Consider the following 15,843-nt stretch of genomic DNA (forward strand, 5'->3'; position numbering starts at 1 on the left):
GTTCTCAACTCTACCTGGTTAAATAAAGGTGAAATAAAAACCAAGGCCTTCATAAACAACCAAATTATTATGTTTGCGATTGCGTATATTAAATATACTATTTACACTGTTAGAATGTTACGGTTAGAATGACTGATTAGCGTGAAGGGAGGCCTAGCGGTTCTAGGGTTAAGGAATATATCAGTGAAGACCACCTCTTCCAGGGCAACATGAGACACCATACTTCTCTATATACTGAGCTAGAGGGAGGAAGAATTATGTCTAAATCAATTTAGGATGGGGTGAAATGCTAGTGCCTGGAAATTCCATTTACAGTTTCCTACATCTTTCCATCTTTGTAAGTTGGATCATTTTATCCGTGATCGCTTACCATACCATATGAATTTTGAAACCGCACATTTTATCCCTATAGACAGAAGGGGAAACTTGGGAAGCATTGAACTACAGAAATTCTGCCATGGCAATGTATTAATTTTGACAATAGATATTCACTTCTTCAGGATTGGTGGGTCCCCTGTGGGACGGTTGAGCTAATGTAGGCTGATGTGATTAGCATGTGGTTGTAATTAACAAGAAACTTTCACAGGACATAGACATATCTGATATTGGCAGAAAGCTTAAATTCTTGTTAATCTAACTGAACTGTCCAATTTACAGTAGCTATTACAGTGAAAGAATACCATGCTATTTTTTGAGGAGAGTGCACAGTTTTGAACATGAAAAGTTATTAATAAACAAATTAGGCACATTTGGGCAGTCTTTATACCAAAATTTGAACAAAAATACAATGGTTCATTGGATCAGTCTAAAACTTTGCACATACACTGCTGCCATCTAGTGGCCAATATCTAAATTGCACCTGGGCTGGAATAATACATTATGGCCTTTGTCTTGCATTTCAAAGATGATGGTACAAAAAAATACAGTTTTTTTTTCTCTGTATTATCTTTTTCCAGATCCAATATGTTATATTCTCCTACATTCCTTTCACCTTTCGACAAACTTCAGTGTTTCCTTTCAAATTGTACCAAGAAAAATGCATAACTTTGCTTCAGGGCCTGAGCTACAGGCTGCTAGATTTGGGTATGTCATTTTAGGGAACAATTGAAAGAAAGGGGCCAATCCTTAAGTTTTGTTTGGGGATGAGGAAACAAGAATGATGAAAAAGCAGCCACTTTGTACAAATGGTTCTGCAATCCTATTTTCTTAATTTTACAAAATAGAGGTGTATATAATAATGCAAAATCGATTCAGGAGAACGTTTCATGAAAAGTGTTTTATGTCTGTTTGGTGTAACCTCCCTAGCCCCCCCTTCCTTAACCCCACCTCCCTAGCCCCCTTCCCTAACCCCACCTTCCTAGCCCCACAATCTCTAGCCCCCCTTCCCTTACCCCTTCTCCCTAGCCCCCATGCCCTGTAGGCCAAGTCCTCCCTGTGAGATAAATTCGAAAGCTTGCCCGAAACAAAAGGAGGACACAAATCAACAGGGAGAAAAATAAACAAAAGCAATTGTGTACTCGCTCATATGGGACTGGCCATCTCTCCTTAGCAGTCGCAACAAACAAACAGATTGTACGGGAATAGCTTCCAACTTACACTGAGTGTACAAAACATTAAGAACACCTGCTCTTTCCATGACATAGACTGACATAGACTGACCTTGTTGATGTCACTTGTTGAATCCACTTCAATCAGCGTAAATGAACGGGAGGAGACAGGTTAAATAATGATTTTCAAGCCTTGAGACAATTGAGACAAGGATTGTGTATGTGTGCCATTCAAAGGGTAAATGGGCAAGACAAAAGATGTAAGTGCCTTTGAACAGGGTATGGTAGTCGGTGCCAGGTGCAATGGTTTGTGTCAAGAACAGCAACAGTTGCTGGGTTTTTAATTTCCAACAGTTTCCAGTGTGTATCAAGAATGGTCCACCACCCAAAGGACATCCAGCCAACTTGACACAACTCTGGGAAGCATTGGAGTCAACATGGGCCAGCATCCCTGTGGAACGCCTTCGGAACCTTGTGGAGTCCATGCCCCGATGAATTGAAAAATGAGGGGGGTGGGGGGGCAACTCAATATTAGGAACGTGTTCCTAATGTTTGATTTACTCAGCGCATATAGGTATATTTGTCCCATGTAGGGATTCAATGCATTGTAGCCCCACAAGGAAGCAGCCTCAGTCCATGTGACACCTGAATATTATTGTCCGCTGTGCATGTCATCTCTGGGTTAATATCCTGGTAAAATAACAATAACAAAGTCCAGTACTTAGCATATTCGTAATGTTCCTTGTACACACTTAAGGGGGATGTCCTCATCGTTGTCTTATGCTGAAGGCAGCATCATAGCCAATAGGCAAAGGCTGCGTGACAGTGCATGGACAGCATTCCTGAATATTGAGCCAGTCATAATGTTCACTCATACCATTGTGTCTTAGGTTTGAGCATCCCTGGCGGTGGAGAAATGTGTGTTTTCTCTTCTGGAAGGACAAGATGAGTTTTGCCGGGTGGATGAAGCCGCATCTCAGATGTAGCTTGTGCGGCTGGGATCTCACATCATTGTATGTCACACTCTGTTTTAACAAATGTATCATATTTTGACTAAAACGATAACTTATCGACCAACGTCATTGTGCAACATCATGGGTAAACTCTTGGAACTTTTCAGCTTGAAAAGTGGATTTCTATTGGTGTGGGGATTTAATAAGGGTGGCAAGTAGCCTAGTGGTTAGAGCGTTGGACTAGTAACTGAAAGGTTGCAAGATTGAATCCCCGAGCTGACAAGGTAAAACTCTGTCGTTCTGCCCCTGAACAAGGCAGTTTAAACCCACAAGGCCATCATTGAAAATAAGAATTTGTTCTTAACTGAATTTCCAAGCTAAATAAAGGTCAAATAAAAATAGTACAGAATGATGTAATATCTGTCTGAATGGATCCATCAGATGTTGTTGAAGAACAGATACTGTATCTCCTGTACTACACATTACCTTCAATAACATCACACTCACAGGCTTTCTCCAATTACCCCAAATTACCTGCTCCCCAATTTATCCTCCAATAACAAGTCCCAATTAACCCCCTCCTGCCCCTCCCTCCCAACAAGCACCCCCTGGTGGCTGTGTGCTTGTTTTTTAGCCGCGGGCTCATTTCTCCCTATATCAGCAGCTCCCCTTCTCTCCTCTTCCTCTCCCTCTTTCACTCTCACACTCTCTGCAGGAGATACCAGACTGACAGACACTCATCCTCTCTCTCTGTCTGTCTGTCTGTCTGTCTGTCTGTCTGTCTGTCTGTCTGTCTGTCTCACCAGGATAAGGTTTTCTGTTGCCAGGTAGGTCAGAAGCAGAACAAGGTTGTGTGTCTATCATTGTTGTTTCACATGTCAGGTGTCTGTGTTGAATGGTGTATATTTTAATTGATAGCACTTTTTGTTAATATCGTTCTGTTTACAGAGTGTTCTGTCTGCAAGTTCTTGGTTTGGTCTATCTCCAACAGGTGACGGAACTCTCCCAGTCTTCAGACTTGTCTCTCTCCAGGTGATGAGCCTGTGTGGTTGGCTGTGGCTGCTCTACTGTCTCCATGTCCCTGGGTCTGTCTGGGGTCTGGATGGAGGTGGAGAGGGGGCTTGTCGGCTGGAAGCTAAGCCCGTCTCCGGCAGTGTTTATCGGGCAGGAGATGTGGTCATTGGGGGCCTGTTCCCCATCCATGTGGAAGCCCCTCTGCCAGAGCAGGAGTTCAGGAGCATTAAGGGAAATTCTACCTGTACAATGTACGCAGCTTGTTTGATAACAGCTTTTTGTCATTGTGTTTTCACCTGAAGGTAATGTGTATTCAGTTACCTCATCTCTCTGTTTCTTCCTTTCTTCCGTCTGTCAGGTTCAACCAGCGTGCTTACCGCTGGCTCCAGACTATGATCTTTGCTGTGGAGGAGATTAACCGTGACCCAGCCCTCCTGCCTAACCTCACCCTGGGGTTCCTGGCTGCTGACACATGCCGGTCAGAGGGCACCACCCTGGGGGCAGCCCTAGCCATGGTGACCGGCAAGGAGACCTCCGTGGTGGGCACAGAATGTGGCACTACCCCCGAGGTTCCCGTCATTATAGGGGATGCCCGTTCCTCAGCTTCCATGGTCGTGGCACAGACCCTCGGGCCGTTTGATTTACCCATGGTGAGGCAGGGGTTGCATTACAGGTTGGGATGAGATGATGATTCTTTTCACATTACATTTCAATCTCTTTCTAGATTTCCCTCTCTCTAAAGTTTAATTCCTTCTCCATCTGCCTCTTACAAATTATAATTCTCAGTCTCATTGACTCCTATTTTGGAGCTCTACAGGCAATTATCTCTCTCTCTCTGTCTCTCTCTCTCTCTCTCTCTCTCTCTCTCTCTCTCACTCTCTTCTCTCCCAGGTGAGTTACTTTGCCACTTGTGCATGCTTGAGTGACAACTGGAGGTACCCCTCATTCTTCCGTACTGTACCCAGCGATGCCTTCCAGGCTCGGGGCATGGCCAAGCTGCTGCGTCAGCTGGGCTGGGTGTGGGTGGGACTGGTGTCAGAGGATGGTGACTATGGCAAGTTTGGGGTTCAGGTGCTTCTCCAAGAGCTCCAGGGATCTGGGGTGTGTGTCGCCTACTCTGAGGTCCTCCCCAAGGTACGACCTCACTCTGATGATCTGACAGTATACTCTCTCTTTTGCTCTCGCTCTTTCACTTTGACTCCCCCTCTTTTCTAATCTAATAGAAACGCTCTCTCTGATTTTCTCTGACACTCTTCCCTTTCTCTCACTGATGGTCATCCCCAAGTTACCATCTAAGAGAAAGATCAGGCACATTGCAGACACCATCAGAGGATCTACTGCCAGAGTGGTGGTGGCATTTGTTGGATTCGCAGGTCATTCAGGGGTGAGCAGTTACCAGTCAGAGTATTGGTAATGATTTGTAACACAGCTGTAGCAGTGTTCTTGTGTCTTACCGTGTCTTGATGCCCTTTACAGACACAATCATTTCCTAATTGATAATCTTGCATTTCATCTTGACTATCTTGATCTTTTTAACAATTTCCTTCTCCAGGCCCTGATGGAAGAGGTTGTCCGTCAGAACATTACAGATAAGCAGTGGATTGCCTCAGAGGCCTGGGTCACTTTCTCTACTATCGCCGCCCCAAAAAACCTGCCCTCTCTTGCCGGGACAATCGGTTTTGCCCTGAAGAAAGCTGAAATTCCCGGCTTGGGGCCTTTCCTAACACGCCTCCATCCAGACGGGGACTACCAGAAGTCCGACCCGTTCCTGAGGGAATTGTGGGAAGAGATGTTCATGTGTTCTCTGGGGGTTGACCCCAGCGTGACACTGCCGTCCAGGCGACAGTGTACTGGGTCAGAGGTCATACGTGAGGGAGACTTTACACCTAAAGCTCACTTTTTTTGTCCTGATTCCCAATGTTATCTCAGTAAAATAAAGTGTCAATCCTAGGTGAGGGGGAGAGCCAGTATGCTGACGTGTCTCAGCTGAGAGCCAGCTATAATGTGTACAAGGCTGTGTACGCCATCGCCTACGCCATACAGGATATGATGGCCTGTCGACCAGGGGATGGAGTCTTTAATGGTGGACAGTGTCCTGATATCAGGAAGCTTCAGCCCAGCCAGGTGAGAATAACATGTTGATCTGTTTTCAAGTTAAGAACACTAATGTTTCCAGTTAGGATACAGTGAAAACACTTTGTAAGGTTTGAATACTGAAGAACAAAAGCCACAACTGGTTCTAACTCTTAATCCTGTTCCAATTCCCTTTTCTATTTGAGATTGTTCATTATCTGAGGGGAGTGAACTTCAGTACTCCTGTGGGGGAATCTTTCCACTTCGACATGAATGGTGATCCGCCTGCCTCTTATGACATCATCAACTGGCATGTGACCCCCGAGGGGACGGCAGAGTTTGTCCAGGTCGGACATTTTCTGTCCTCTGAGGGATCTGACGACCAGTTTCACATCGACATGGATAAAGTGGTGTGGGGTGGGGGCAGCGGAGATGAGGTGAGAACTGTTCAGTTTGGTGTGTGTGTGTGTGTGTGTGTGTGTGTGTGTGTGTGTGTTTGTGTGTGTGTGTTTGTGTGGTTATTGTCCTGGCATAGTCCCCACGGGGGCCCAGCGAGCCTGTCTGTGTCTGTGTTTAATAATGATGATAATCGCAATGATGATGATGATGATAATAACTTCTTCCTCTCCCCCCTCTGGTAGGTCCCTGTGTCTGTATGCAGTGCTGACTGTCCCCCTGGTACCAGGCATGCGGTACAGAAGGGGAAGCCTGTGTGCTGCTTTGACTGTCTGTCCTGTGCTGAGGGAGAGATCAGCAACACAACAGGTAGTCTATCAACTGTTCTGATTCCAATTCATATTTTTCCTCAATCCTGATTGGTCCTGATTTGGACTCCTCATTCTTCTTCCTTCTCTATCAGGGTCAGTTGAGTGTATTAGGTGTCCAGAGCGGTACTGGTCCAACCCTGATCGTACGGCCTGCATCCCCCAGCTGGTGGACTTCCTCTCCTACAGCGACACCATGGGGGTCATCCTGTCTGTCATCTCAGTTTCCGGGGCAACACTCACAGCCGGTGCCCTGGCCACCTTCCTCTACCACCGTCACACGGCCCTGGTGAGTTGAATCATATGATCATATATAGAGGTACTGGACAGAGATGAGATTGTGTCATATAAGGATGGGACTTCTGTCTAAATTATAATTTTCTGTCTCTTTACAGGTGAAAGCCAACAACTCTGAGCTCAGCTTCCTGCTCCTGCTGTCACTCAAGCTCTGCTTCCTGTGTGCTCTGGTTTTCATTGGCCGGCCGAAGCCGTGGACATGCATGCTGAGACACACCCTGTTTGGTATAAGCTTTGTGTTCTGCATCTCCTGTCTGCTCAGCAGGACAGTGGTGGTGCTGGTGGCCTTCAGGGCCACTCTGCCTGGAGAGAACCTGATGAGATACTTCAGCCCCACCCAGCAGAGGATGGGTATCTCACTCTGCACACTTATCCAGGTGAACATCTAGTTTTTGCTATATTCTTTAGGAATGTAGTTGTTTCCTTCATTGACCACATTATTTGTTTTCAAGATAACTCATTAAGATAACTCAAGATAACTAGTTTTCCATCCACCTCCGTTCCCTTAAACAGGTGCTGATCTGTGTGCTGTGGCTGGCCTTAGCTCCACCCCGTCCTGCTGAGAGGAGGGGCAGAGAGGGTCGGGGCCCGAGGGTCGTCCTGGAGTGTGAGGTGGGTTCTGTGGTCGGCTTCTCTCTGGTGCTGGGCTACATCGGCCTTCTGGCCTCCCTCTGTCTCCTCTTAGCCTTCCTGGCCAGGAAACTCCCAGACAACTTTAATGAGGCCAAGTTCATCACCTTCAGCATGCTGATCTTCTGTGCCGTGTGGATCTCCTTCATCCCTGCCTACGTCAGCTCTCCTGGGAAGTACACAGTAGCTGTAGAGATCTTTGCCATCCTGGCCTCCAGCTTTGGGCTGCTGTTCTGTCTGTTTGCTCCAAAATGTTTCATCATCCTCCTGAGACCAGAGAGAAACACCAAGAAACACATGATGTCCAAATATTAACTTACACATGCTCATATCGTGATTTAGGGCTCGTCGATAATCAACAGGGGAATGTCCATTCTGTTTGGAAACATTATTTTCCTGCTATTCCTTCACTTCACTTTGTTAATATTAGTATGTGTTCTTATAATGTGTCAGAAATAAACACGTCTTATTGAACAATACCAATAAAGTTTATGTAGTGTCTACTCATGCTGGAAGAGGAAGTATTGAGTCTGACAGTCTGACAGAACTTAGACCCCCTACACATGATTCCTTCGTCACCCAGTCAGTGTGTGTGTGTTTATGTGTGAGTGTGTGTCCCTCATCGTATAACAAAATGAAAACAGGCACATTCCACTGTCTGCTTACCCACTGTGGGAACCTCTCCACTCCCCATCACTCCCTCTTTATACCCAGAAGACTCAAGGCTGTAATCACTGCCAAAAGTACTTCAACAAAGTACTGAGTTAAGGGTCTGAAAATTATGTATATGTGACAGTTCAGTTTTTTATATATAAATTTTCATTAATTTCTAAAAACCTATTTTTTCTTTGTCATTGTGGGGTATTGTGTGTAGATTTACGACGGGAAAATAACTATTTAGTCATTTTTAGAATAAAGCTGTGTTGCAGCCATCTGTGGCTAGACCGATGCAGTTTATTGTCATCAAGAACAAGGCATTGGCAAAGGTCAGTGAGTCAGCAGTTGGAATGATTATTATTCCTCCAAATGTGCTTATGATTTGAAAGAGTTTATTGCTGTGTTGTTTTACCAGAACACCCAGCTGCTTTTTAGTCGTGACATCAGTACTTTCATCAATAATCAATGAGTAAGACTCCCAATGTAAAAGAAAATGTTATTTGTCCCATGCGTCAAATACAACCTTACAGTAAATGCTTACTTACCACAACCAAAAAAATACAGACAAGAATAAGATATAAAAGTAATAAGTAATTAAAGAGCAGCAGTAAAACAGCAGTAGCGAGACTATATACAGGGGGTACCGGTACAGAGTCAATGTGGAGACTAAATACAGGGGGTACCGGGACAGAGTCAATGTGGAGACTAAATACAGGGAGTACCGGTACAGAGTCAATGTGGAGACTATATACAGGGGGTACCGGGACAGAGTCAATGTGGAGACTATATACAGGGGGTACCGGGACAGAGTCAATGTGGAGACTAAATACAGGGAGTACCGGTACAGAGTCAATGTGGAGACTAAATACAGGGGGTACCGGTACAGAGTCAATGTGGAGACTATATACAGGGGGTACCGGGACAGAGTCAATGTGGAGACTATATACAGGGGGTACCGGGACAGAGTCAATGTGGAGACTATATACAGGGGGTACCGGGACAGAGTCAATGTGCGCGGGCACCGGTTTGTTGAGGTAGTACATTTAGGTAGAGTCTTGTGACTATGCATAGATGACAACAGCAGAGAGTAGCAGTGGTGTAAAGATGGGGAATGGGTCGGGGGGTGTAAAAGGGGGGGCAATGCAAATAGTCTGTGTAGCCATTTGATTAGATGTTCAGGAGTCTTATGGCTTGGAGGTAGAACAGTCTGTGAAGAGGGTGGCTTTAGTCTTTGACAATTTTTAGGGCCTTCCTCTGGCCCCGCCTGGTATAGAGCTCCTGGATGGCAGGAAGCTTTGCCCCAGTGATATACTGGGCCGTTTGGACTACTTTCTGTAGTGCCTTGCGGTCGGAGGCCGAGCAGTTGTGTAAGGGTTTTCCTCCTCTTCGTCTGAGGAGGAGTAAGGATCGGACCAAGATGCAGCGTGGTAAGTGTTCATGATGATTACTTTAATAAATAAACTGAACACTATAAAATACAATAAATGTGAACATGAACGAAACCGAAACAGTACCGTGTGGCGACAAACACTCACACGGACACAAACACCCACAACTCAAAAGTGAAACCCAGGCTACCTAAGTATGATTCTCAATCAGAGACAACTAATGCCACCTGCCTCTGATTGAGAACCATACTAGGCCGAAACAGAAACAAAACATAGAAAAACTAACATAGACTGCCCACCCCAACTCACGCCCTGACCATACTAAATAAAGACAAAACAAAGGAAATAAAGGTCAGAACATAACAAGTTGCCATACCAGGCAGTGATGCAACCAGTCATACTCTCGATGGTGCAGCTGTAGAACCTTTTGAGGATGGGAGGAACATGCCAAATATTTTCAGTCTCCTGAGGGGGTATAGTTTTTGTCGTGCCCTCCTCACAGCTGTCTTCATGTGCATGGACCATGTTAGTTTGTTGGTGATGTGGACACCAAGGAACTTGAAGCTCTCAACCTGCTCCACTGCAGCCCCGTCGATGAGAATCGAGGCCTGCTCGGTCATTTTTTCCTGTAGTCCACAATCATCTCGTTTGTCTTGATCACGTTGAGGGAGAGGTGGGTGTCCTGGCACCACACAGCCAGGTCTCTTACCTCCTCCCTGTAGGCTGTCTTGTTGTCGTCAGTGATCAGTCCTACCACTGTTGTGTCATCAGCAAATTTCATGATGGTGTTGGAGTCGAGCCTTGCTGTGCAGTCATGAGTGAACAGGTAGAACAGGAGGGGACTGAGCATGCAACCTTGAGGGGCCCCTGTGTTGAGGATCAGCGTGGTGGATGTGTTGTTACCTACCCTTACCACCTGGGGGCGGCCCGTCAGGAAGTCCAGGATCCAGTTGCAGAGGGAGGTCTTTAGTCCCAGGGTCTTTAGCTTATTGATGAGCTTTGAGGGCACTATGGTGTTGAACGCTGAGCTGTAGTCAATGAATAGCATTCTCACACAAGTGTTCCTTTTGTCCAGGTAGGAAAGGGCAGTGTGGAGTGCAATAGAGATTGCATAATCTGTGGATCTGTTGGTGCGGTATGCAAATTGAAGTGGGTCTAGGGTTTCTAGGATAATGGTGTTGATGTGACACGTCCTGCTAATCTGTCTGGCCCTGCGGCCTTGTGAATGTTGACCTGGTTAAAGCTCTTACTCACATCGGCTGCTGAGAGCGTGATCACACAGTCGTCCGGTACAGCTGGTGCTCTCATGCATGTTTCAGTGTTATTTGCCTTGAAGTGAGCATAGAAGTAGTTTAGCTCATCTGATAGGCTCATGTCACTGGGAAGCTCTTGGCTGTGCTTCCCTTTGTAGTCTGTAATGGTTTGCAAGCCCTGCCACATCCAACGAGCATCAGAGCCGGTGTAGTATGATTTGATCTTAGTCCTGTATTGAAGCTTTGCGTGTTTGATGGTTCGTCGGAGGGCATAGCTGGATTTCTTATAAGCTTCCGGGTTAGAGTCCAGCTCTTTGAAAGCAGCAGCTCTAGCCTTTAGCTCAGTGCGGATGTTGCCTGTGATCCATAGCGTCTGGTTGGGGTATGTAAGTACGGTCACAGTAGGGACGACGTCATCGATGTACTTATTGATGAAGCCAATGACTTATGTGGTGTACTCCTCAATGCCATCAGAGGAATCCTGGAACATGTTCCAGTCTGTGATAGCAAAACAGTCCTGTAGCTTAGCATCTGCTTCATCTGATCACTTTTTTTATTATCTAGTCACTGGTTCTTCCTGCTTTAATTTTTGCTTGTAAGCAGGAATTAGGAGGATAGAATTATGGTCAGATTTGCCAAATGGAGGGCGAGGGAGAGCTTGGTATGCGTCTCTGTGTGGGGATGTTACAGTTTTTAATGTCCTGTTGGTAGTTTACTCTTCCGCGTAGTTCATCAATTTTATTCTCCAAAGATTGCACGTTTGCGAGCAGAATGGAGGGAAGTGGGGGTTTATTCGATCGCCTACGAATTCCCAGAAGGCAGTCCGCACTTTGGCACCCTTTTCTCTGCCTCCTCCTCACGCAAATCACGGGGATCTGGGCTTGTACCCGAGGAAGCAGCATATCCTTGCACCGGGCTCGTCACAGTCATGACCGCTCTTAACTGTGGATTTCTTAACATAATGCGCCAAACAAACTGAGGTATTTTGAATACAAAAATAATCTTTATGGAACAGAAAAGAACATTTGTTGTGTAACTGGGAGTCACATGAGTGAAAACATCTGAAGATCATCAAAGGTAAATGATTAATTTGATTGCTTTTCTGATTTTCGTGACCAAGATACCTGATGCTAAGTGTACTTAATGTTTTGTCATGCGATCGATAAATTTACACAAACGCTTGGATTGTACCATCTGTACCATCACTGATTCATATATCTTTATGTACATATTCTTTATCCCCTTACACTTGTGTCTATAAGGTAGTAGTTTTGGAATTGTTAGCTAGATTACTTGTTGGTTATTACTGCATTGTCGGAACTAGAAGCACAAGCATTTCGCTACACTCGCATTAACATCTGCTAACCATGTGTATGTGACAAATACAATTTGATTTGTCCACATATTCTAAGTCAGAACCGTCCAGAGTGGTGATGCTAGATGGGGGGGCAGGTGCTGGCAGCGATCGGTTGAAGAGCATGCATTTAGTTTTACTTGCATTTAAGAGCAGTTGGAGGCCACGGAGGGAGAGTTGTATGTCATTGAAGCTCATTTGGAGGTTAGTTAAATGGAGGCAAGGGATCCTATGGAACAGAGAGCTTTCAGGTAAAACAGCACATCCTTGTTGGATTTTCCTTCCAGTTTTCGCCTGCAATATGAGTTATTTTATACTCACAGACAATATTTTGACAGTTTTGGAAACTTTAGAGTGTTTTCTATCCTAATCTGTAAATTATATGCATATTCTAGTTTCTGGGCCTGAGAAATAGGCAGTTTGAAATGGGTATGTTTTTTTGCCAAAAACAAAAATACTGCCCCCTACAATCAACAAGTTAACACAGTCCAAAGATGGGCCAGACGTTTACAGAATGGTGTTGTCTGTGTGGAAGTGGATCAGAGAATCACCAGCAGCAAGAGCGATATCATTGATGTACACAGAGAAAAGAGTCGGCCCGATAATTGAACCCTGTGGCACCCCCATAGAGACTGCCAGAGGTCCGGACAGCATGCCCTCCAATCCAATTTGACACACTGAACTCCATCTGAGAAGTAGTTGGTGAACCAGGCAAGGCAGTCATTTGAGAAACCAAAGCTGTTGAGTCTGCCAATAAGAATGTGGTGATTGACAGATGTGGCGGATTAATCAGATTTAGTTGGGTAACAGATAATTAAGAAGTTTTGTTTGCTTAATATGCTTATGGGAGATACTTGTCACTAGAATGTATCCTTTTGGACTACAGTTTTGGCAGTTTCACTTTTCCCTAAGCTGGGGCTCAGTCACTTGGGGCACAGAGAGGGGAGAGGTCAGGCTTGTCTTTCACATGTCCCTGGTGCTACGCAGAATATCAGAAAGGGAAGAGAACGGAATGGAACGTTGTCTTCATATGTGAATGTGTCTTTACCTATTCCTAAACCATGTGAAGGGATGGCGTGATTAATGGGGAACCAAAGTCTCCACAATGTTTGTGCGCCAGTCACTCCCTCCTTTTCCCATTGGGGGGAGGTGTATGGCAGTGTCTGGAAACATTGTATGTCCTCTCTGATCTTACACTTATCCTGGGACAGTGTATGACCTAGAGGCTCGCTCCCCTCAGTGAGCTTGTTCAGGAGTGGGGTCAAGAGGGGGTTTACTTGAGATGGGAGTATCTAGAGTTGATAATTGATATATGCCATTGGATGAGTTGGTGTTTTTGTACTATGAAGTACCAAGAACGAGATTAGAACATCGTCTGAGGGACCAAACTGAATGATAATTCATAGCGAATGTTATCTGGCTAAGGGATACTCCTTTCTCAAGAAAAAGTATTTGTTTGTGAACAGTTTCTAAGATCTGTGGTTCGTCATGTAAGTTGAGAGGGGTGTATCTTGGCTATAAAATAATATTTGTATTTTTCTGTAGTCACTTTCAATGGTTCATTAGAGATAGCGCATCATTGAAAGTCAAAAAGGCTATTGCAAAGTTTATTATTATTAAAGATGTATCTTAAGTATAACTCTGACTGGGGTGTGGTTTGTAACTCTCCTCATTTGGTAAAGCAGAAATATAACACCACACAGAGTCGAAAGGCTTGGCCAGGTCGATGAATATGGCTGCACAGTATTGTCTCTTATCGATGGCGGTTATGATATCGTTTAGGACCTTGAGCCTGTCTGAGGTGCACCCATGACCAGCTCGGAAACCAGATTTCATAGCGGAGAAGGTACGGTGAGATTCGAAATGGTCTGTGATCTGTTTGTTAACTTGGCTTTCGAAGACCTTAGAAAGGCAGGGTAGGTTAGATATAGGTCTGAAACAGTTTGAGTCTAGAGTGTCTCCCCCTTTGAAGAGGGGGATGACCGCGGCAGCTTTCCAATCTTTGGGGATTTCAGATGATACGAAAGATCGGTTGAACGGGTTAGTAATAGGGTTTGCAGAGGGTCCAGATTGTCGAGCCCTGCTGATTTGTAGGGGTCTAGATTTTGCTGCTCTTCAGAACATCAGCTATCTGGGGATTTGGGTGAAGGGGAAATGGGGGAGGCTTGGGCAAGTTGTTGTGGGGGGGGTTGCAGAGCTGTTGACCAGGGTAGGAGTAGCCAGGTAGAAAACATGGCCAGCCATAGAAAAACACTTATTGAAATTCTCAATTATAGTGGATTTATCGGTGATGACAGTGTTTCCTAGCCTGAGTGCAGTGGGCAGCTGGGAGGAGGTGCTCTTATTCTTCATGGACTTTACAGTGTCCCAGAACTTTTTGGAGTTTGTGCTACAAGATGCAAGTTTCTGTTTGAAAAAGCCTTTGTTTTCCTAACTGCCTGTTGGTTCCTAACTTCCCTGAAAAGTTGCATATCACGGGGGCTATTCAATGCTAATGCAGTCCGCCACAGGATGTTTTTGTGCTGGTCAAGGGCAGTCAGGTCTGGAGTGAACCAAAGGCTATATCTGCTCCTGGTGCTTAATTGTTCTTATCTGTTCTTAATTGATAGCATGAGAATTTAGAACATACTTAATAGATAGCACTGAGATTTTAGAACATGCTTAATAGATAGCACTGAGATTTTAGAACATACTTAATTAATAGATAGCACTGAGATTTTAGAACATACTTAATAGATAGCACAGAGATTTTAGAACATACTTAATTAATAGATAGCACTGAGATTTTAGAACATGCTTAATAGATAGCACAGAGATTTTAGAACATACTTAATTAATAGATAGCACTGAGATTTTAGAACATACTTAATAGATAGCACTGAGATTTTAGAACATACTTAATATTTTTGTATTTGTATTATTATTATTTTTCACCTTTATTTAACCAGGTTGTCAAGTTGAGAACAAGTTCTCATTTGCACCTGCGATCTGGCCAAGATAAAGCATAGCAATTCGACACATACAACAACACAGAGTTACACGTGGAATAAACAAAACATACAGTCAATAATACAGTTGTAATGGTTTTCCTCCTCTTCGTCTGAAGAGGAGAGGCGAGAAGGATCAGAGGACCAATATGCGGCGTGGTAAGTGTCCATGGTTGTTTATTTAAACACATAAACTGAACACTCCATACAAAAACAACAAACGTAACGTGAATAACTGAAACAGAAACCAGTACCGTGTGGTGTAAAACACAGATACAGAAACAATCACCCACAAAACAACAGTGAAACCCAGGCTACCTAAGTATGATTCTCAATCAGAGACAACTAACGACACCTGCCTCTGATTGAGAACCATACTAGGCCGAACACAGAAAACCAACCTAGAAACACAAAATATAGAATGCCCACCCAACTCACGTCCTGACCAATTCAAACAAACAAATAACACAAATACTAGGGTCAGAACGTGACAGTACCCCCCTCCCAAGGTGCGGACTCCGGCCGCAAAACCTGAACCTATAGGGGAGGGTCTGGGTGGGCATCTGTCCGCGGTGGCGGCTCTGGTGCTGGACGTGGACCCCACTCCACCATAGTCTTAGTCCGCCTCTGTGGTCTCCTAGGAACGGCGACCCTTGCCGCCGACCCTGACCTGGGAACCTTAAACAACAGATCCACCGGATTGAGGGACACCTATGGACTTAAGGGGTAGCTAAGGACTGAAGGGTAGATCAGGACTGATGGGTAGCTCAGGACTGAGGGGTAGCTCAGGACTGAGGGGTAACTCAGGACTCAGTGGTAGCTCAGGACTGAGAGGCTGGTTGATGGCTCTGGCAGCTCCTGGCTGGCTGACGGCTCTGGCAGCTCCTGGCTGGCTAACGGCTCTGGCAGCTCCTGGCTGGCTGACA

At 45.1% G+C, this 15,843-nt stretch overlaps 1 protein-coding gene across 1 annotated transcript; it reads left to right on the top strand.

Moving 5' to 3' along the window:
- Window positions 1–3,533: 3,533 nt before the first annotated feature.
- On the top strand, window positions 3,534–7,682 carry LOC112265733 (extracellular calcium-sensing receptor-like). Its single transcript, XM_042295005.1, has 11 exons — window positions 3,534–3,765; window positions 3,873–4,164; window positions 4,406–4,648; window positions 4,800–4,898; window positions 5,067–5,382; window positions 5,466–5,638; window positions 5,794–6,024; window positions 6,229–6,352; window positions 6,447–6,640; window positions 6,747–7,025; window positions 7,162–7,682. The coding sequence occupies exons 1-11, from the start codon at window positions 3,536–3,538 to the stop codon at window positions 7,591–7,593; spliced, it is 2,613 nt and encodes an 870-aa protein (XP_042150939.1). The 5' UTR covers window positions 3,534–3,535; the 3' UTR covers window positions 7,594–7,682.
- Window positions 7,683–15,843: the final 8,161 nt, after the last annotated feature.

Source organism: Oncorhynchus tshawytscha, linkage group LG13 (assembly GCF_018296145.1).
Source record: "Oncorhynchus tshawytscha isolate Ot180627B linkage group LG13, Otsh_v2.0, whole genome shotgun sequence".
Taxonomy (NCBI): Eukaryota; Metazoa; Chordata; class Actinopteri; order Salmoniformes; family Salmonidae; genus Oncorhynchus; species Oncorhynchus tshawytscha.

What these genes read in the sequence shown, in the direction of transcription:
- LOC112265733 (XM_042295005.1), top strand. Translation starts at nt 3,536, where the DNA reads ATGAGCCTGTGTGGTTGGCTGTGGCTGCTCTACTGTCTCCATGTCCCT. An exon ending in GTGGGGGCAGCGGAGATGAG is followed by an intron (nt 6,025 to 6,228) that starts GTGAGAACTGTT and finishes CCCCTCTGGTAG; the next exon opens with GTCCCTGTGTCTGTATGCAG. An exon ending in AGAGATCAGCAACACAACAG is followed by an intron (nt 6,353 to 6,446) that starts GTAGTCTATCAA and finishes CTTCTCTATCAG; the next exon opens with GGTCAGTTGAGTGTATTAGG.